Source organism: Rana temporaria, chromosome 8 (genome assembly GCF_905171775.1).
Source record: "Rana temporaria chromosome 8, aRanTem1.1, whole genome shotgun sequence".
Taxonomy (NCBI): Eukaryota; Metazoa; Chordata; class Amphibia; order Anura; family Ranidae; genus Rana; species Rana temporaria.
In genome coordinates, this window is record NC_053496.1 from 126,447,544 (window position 1) to 126,453,543 (window position 6,000).

Sequence of the window (6,000 nt, forward strand, 5' to 3'; positions counted from 1 at the left end):
AAAAACTGTTATCAAGAAAAAAGTGGTAAAGATGTTCTGGCTAGAAAATGAAGTTATTTTAAAAAAATGATGAAAAGAAAAGAAGAGCAAAAATCAAGTTGTTGCCAATTGCACAGCAGCCATTCAGTATGTTAGCTTAGTTTTTTATAATATGACAAATCCAGGTTGGCTTTTATTGGCAACCTTTTTTTACATTTGTTCTCATTTTCTTTTATCCAGTTCTGAAATTCTAGAATCTTCAGTTTAGAAGCTAAGTAATATAGTGCCTATGCAATGTATCTTGTAGACTGAGAACTATTACAAGTATAAATCATTATCTGGTTGGCAAGGAATGGATATTTTTGTTAGGGATGCACCGATACCAGTTTTCCAAGACTGATTAGGAGCACCGATACTTTCTCACATACTCGCCGATACCTATTTTTAGGGTCATGTGACAGTTTTTTTTGGACTCGTTCACACCATACATGCTGATGAGAAAACCACACAGATTTTACTTGCAGAGACATCAGTTTGACATCAGTTTTCATGTGTGTTTTAGTGTGTTATTACAGCCTGTTCACATATGTCCTTTTCAGCACAGTTCAAGTGCAATTTCTAATCTCATACGCTACAATTCGCATTGGAGTCACACCAGACCGGGATTTGAAATTGCACTACACATCGGTCTGCGCATATGTGAACCGAGTCTGAAGGTATCGGTTTTTGAATTGGAGCATTTGCACAAGTACTTGTACTCATGCAAATGTTAGTATCGGCACTGATGGCAGTATCGGTGCAATACTAATTGTAGTCAAGGAATGCGAAATACTGTACTGTGAAAACAGCAACTATCTGTGTCCTTAGTTCTACTGGCTTATAGAATCCAGATGTTTAGGGGTTGATTTATATAGAATTTGCATAGCCATTGGCCCAGTTAAAGCGCATGTACATTTATTCTGTGTGAATAGGGCACAGATGGAGCTAAGTATTATAGGTATTTCCTAAAGTACATAGCCCAGTCTAGTGGCCAAATCTATTTTTTTCATTCCAATCGCACAGGATATAGCCTATTTACATTATTTGTTTGCCCCGTTCTTACAGAAGGAATTATCTGGCACTTTCACTGGGCGAACAGCTATGTGAATTCCTAATAAATTAACCTCTATGTGCATGGACAGCTCATCTTACATTTGGTAATTTGCTTGTATGGCCAAATGTGATTAGTTCAGAACAGGTCCACAGGTCCGCTGTTTATGACTTTCTTTTAAAGCCTGGTACACACTACAGCTCCGGTCGGGAGTCGCTGTACTAACCATGCAAGGTTAGTCCAGCGATCTCCCCCACTGAGCTGTTATGTTCTGACAGGGGGGCAGCACCCCCCGCCAGAACACTCCGATTAGCGCTTTCTGCCATTGGCTGAGAGCGATGATCGGAAGTCGGTCAGCTGCTGGTTTTCCATCATGCACGTCTGACAGAAGCCGGCCAACCATACATACAGGCAGAATGTGGGCCGGTATTTTTTGTACCCCGATATTCTGGCTGCGTCTATGAGGCTTAAAGGTGCAAGCTCCAGGGCTGTTATCGCTATCTGTTTTTACAGTGAGTTAAAGACCTAGAACAAACATGTAGACAGTGGAGCCTTGTAGCATTTGACCTGCATAACTCTTTTGACTCGTGAACTAGGAATAAGGATGATAGTCAGGAACTTGTACCTTAAAAAGTAGTTGGCAGCGGAAGCTCCCTTATTATTCTGTCAGGTTTATTATAAATACATGGAATAATATATTAAAGCAGAATTTTCAGTTTAAATCAGCCTAATACATTTAAGCTGTGTCAAAGCAAAAGGGGTGCCGTTTCTTTTCTTGAAAAAGAAGTGGTAACTTTCCAGAGATATCTGACATACCCCTTCTGAGTCAGGGCTAGAGCTCACCAATCAGGAGGCAGCATAAGCATTGCTGAATGCAGAGCTACATTTCCGATTCCGCAGCAGTCATGTTGGACCTCTGCAGAAAGACCACTGCTATCACAATGAGAGAAATAGTCCCACTCTTCAGCATATTACCAGGGACCATGCACCTCTGCAGTGTGGCTTCTTTCTGAAGAAGACTTTGAGCACTTTTTGTTTTAATGCGCCATAAAATATATTTTGCTGATTTCAACTGAAAGTTGTTTCTAGGTGCATGAGCCCTGAGGGTACAAAAACAATGAAAACATCTGAGACAGAGTAGGCCTGGCAGCTTAAAGATATGTACACCTTGCTGCATGTTCTTAAAACTTTGATAGCAAATAAATGAATGGATGGCAGTAATACATATCTAAAGTATGTGAAGAAGGAAACAACACCTGCTGTAATTCCCTGAGGGCGCGGACAATCGGTACACTTGTTTTGTGTTTTCCTTACACTGGAACACAACATAGAAAAGGGAGAAATCTGGCAACTTGATATTCCAAAAGTAGTATTAATTATTATTGCAGGTGGTGTACAGAAAAACAGTCCTTGTATTTTATGTTCCCCACCTACAATGATAAATATTACTACTTTTGGAAGATTACGTTGACGGCTTTCTCCCTTTTTTAAGTAATACATATCTGTAGTACTTAGGACATTATACTGTCTCTTTATTTGAATAGAGCAACAATGTATGTACAATGCTGCAAGGGCCAACAACAGATTATCCACAAAACAATTAAAGGCCACTGAAGTTTTATTTTGGCCACAAATTTGAACACAAAATGTCATTCTTTCCAAAGAAAGTCCACACTGAATGTCAGATCTGGATGTGTTGACTGTAAACACCCTCCTCCTATACCCTACCATAACCATTATGTGAAGAAATAGGAACAAATTAGTTAACAGAGCACCCTACCTAATATAGTGTCCTATATATTCATCTGTATGTTTCTTTAGCAACATCAATGGCTTTGTCTGTCTTTTTCTTAACAAAGGGAGTTTTGCCAAGGGCCTTACTGTCTGCACGTGAAGCTTTTACTATCTAATTTTTGGGGATTCTTCAGTGCAGAACAAATGATGTCTTTTCATTTTTAGGCATGTCTTATCCGAACTGGCCTGAAGAGAGCCCCGTTCCAATCCCGAGATTCGATGCCAATAAGTCTGTTTTTTCAAGATATGCAAATGACTGTGTTTATTCTAATTGGATGATTCCACCCTCAACGGCAAAATTTATGGACAAGTTTGATAGCTAAATATCAATATATTTCCCCTAGAAGGTAACAAATATTATTTAGCGGGACACCAAATATGTTTCAAAAGAAATGCAACACGCAAGGAATAAATGGAAAGTCCGTCGCCTGGTTCTTTGTGCAGATGCAAAATTTGGTCAGACCAACGTTGCTTTTGTGTGTCGGTTGCACCATGTTCTTTTGGCTTAACCTACCTCTAAGGCTGCTGGAGAGGATTGCACAAGTTGCTTAATGAATATGTAGTATGCTGTTCTCCCTCGCAGTAGCAGACGTGGGGCTGTGTGTTTTTGATTTTTTTTTTCCCCAAGACATATCAAACCAGAAAGACACACTCAGTAGAACCTTTTGTATATGCTATTGCACAAATCGTCTTATCTACAGTAAACTCATATATGTGTTGCTATGATAACAAACTCTCCTTTTACGTTTTCCTTTGACCATATTGCTCTTCAACTTAAACATGTATTTTTTTAGATGTATGTTTTATTTTCATTGGGGTTATAACCCAACCCTCGTTTACTGGTTGCATTTAGAGAAAATTAAAAGAGATGTGTATATGTATATACATGCCGCATATGTTGTAAATGAAGATAGAAAATTATGTTCAGACACAATTACACAAACACTAATTTGATTTACTTTCAGTCATAAATATGGAAACTTTTAGCATTTCCCTGAAGAAAGTATACACGAGAAAGTGAGTTTTAATTTATATATACTTTATTAGAAATATAACAACAGATCATGATGACAAAATGTGATCTCTTTGAAGATCACAGGGAAAGCAAAGAATGACACAGAATCTATATATATGATTGTGTTTTATTCATTCTCATTCTCGAGATTCCATATCTCTGGCTTTTCCCAGTCTCTGCAGCATACCTTGATTACAATAAAGCACATATAGCACAGACACATGTACAAACTCAAATTAGCCAGTAGGGGCACTGCTGAGCAGATGGTTGCTGGCCACGGAGCAACAAGTTTGTTTCTGAGTAAGAAGGGGTCTTCTGGAGAGATGTCAAAACAAAAACAATACAAAAATAAAAAAAATACACATAATTTATAAGGAAAAGCCAAATACCTGTTTTTTCTCAAATATTTCATTTTCCAGTTTTGTATTCCTTTTATATGTATTTTTTTAAGTACAGAAAGTGTATATTTTGGATATTATTTCAGTTTGTTACATGAGATGTATGAGGATTGACTGCCTGTCAAGATGGCCTGTTGAAAGATGCCTTATGAAGTCCATAGCGATAGTTATTTTATATATATATTAACTTGTCAAAGCTTGATTACATTTGCTGATGTTTAACATGTTCTGCCAAACCTGAGCCTATAGTAGAACTAGTTTTTCTTCTTATATGTGAGGGGCCTTTAAAATAGGTTCAGGTATGTTTAGCTCCTCATTGTCATTAGACTGTTTCATTGAATTGTGATCCACAGTGCTGCACATTGTAAAAACCGTTCCCATTTCCTCGTTCTGCCATCAGTCATACCATCGAAGAGCTGTACTACAATGTCAATAAATTATAATGTCCAGTAGATAACTGTACCAAAGAAAGCTATTATGTTGTGCTTTACACATTTTTTTTTATTGCTATATTTATTTTTGTTCATTGAATTTAATTTTATTGTTATTTTTGGTCTGTTTTGTATGATTCTTGCAATTGTATCCCATTTTATAAGTATGCGATTGTACACAACTGAGCCTCATTTGACTGCTGCTGCCATCCACACTAGATGAAGCTGAAGAGGAAGCGCTCTTTGTAGGAGCAAACATCCACCCTGCTGCTGTTTTTATTTAAAAAAAAATGCCTTGTATACCTGCCCCAAATTCTACAGGCAAGAACAGAGGGTGTAGCTGGCTGGAGACCCAGGAGGTCAGATGCCCACCAGAGTGACTGGTACTTCCCCTAGCTGTGGGGTTGTGCCAAATTCTCTACAGGATCATAAAAGCATTTTTTTTATTACTGACACCTATTACATAGACAAATGCCAAAATATGATATTATCATTTGTTTTGTATTGTAATGAAATGTACACATAGCTATGGTGAATCTGAAAGCATGAGAGTCTAAAAAAGACCAAGTACCCATGCTCTTAAAAGAACCTTGGGGGATGTCAGAGTAAATGGGTCAGGTTGCTCAGATATTGTAAGATTACTCTGTAGCCTCTCACTGGACCTCTGCTAGTAGACATGGCCATGTAAGGGACAAAGAACCAGTAAAGCCAACAACCCTACAAAGGAAACCAATCCAAGTAGGGACATAGAGGATCACACAAAATGAATGCTGGTAGAGCCTTGCACTAGAGCTACCATTCTCCTCTATGCCCCTATGTCCATCTAGGTCTGCATTATATAAAAAAAACTCTAATGCCCCGTACACACGATCGCAATTTCCGATGGAAAAAGTATATAGATGTAGCCCCATCTGAGTTTTTTCATCGGGAATACCGATGAATTCCATCGGAGTTTTCCGATGGAATTCCGATGTGATTTCACTGGGCAAAAGCCAGATCGTGTGTACGCGGCATAAGACGTTTTAGAGTTTTTTGGGGTTCAGATATCTCACATGAGCTCTGTAACTTGTTGTTTGTCCTCTGCCTGTAGAGATGTATATGTAAAGAGACAACAGAGTCAACTAAGCTTTGTTGGCAAAGCTTTCCTCTGGAGCAGCCTTTCTCAACCAGGGTTCCAAAGGTTGCTAGAAGTTCCATGAGCAATCAGTAATTTCTGACACTTAGATAAGTCCTCACTGAAAACAATGATCTTTTTAACTATCTGGAATTACTCCCACTGACCACCAATGTTAA

The 6,000-nt window shown here is 38.4% G+C and overlaps 1 protein-coding gene across 1 annotated transcript in view; it reads left to right on the forward strand.

Annotated features, from left to right (window-relative positions):
- The window catches only part of RET (ret proto-oncogene), a 120,754-nt gene extending 115,931 nt beyond the window's left edge, over positions 1-4,823 (forward strand). Inside the window, exon 20 of the mRNA XM_040320675.1 lies at positions 3,029-4,823. Coding sequence (XP_040176609.1) covers positions 3,029-3,186 — 158 coding nt within the window. The 3' untranslated portion in view covers positions 3,187-4,823. The remainder of the gene's footprint in view (positions 1-3,028) is intronic.
- The last annotated feature ends 1,177 nt before the right edge of the window (positions 4,824-6,000 follow it).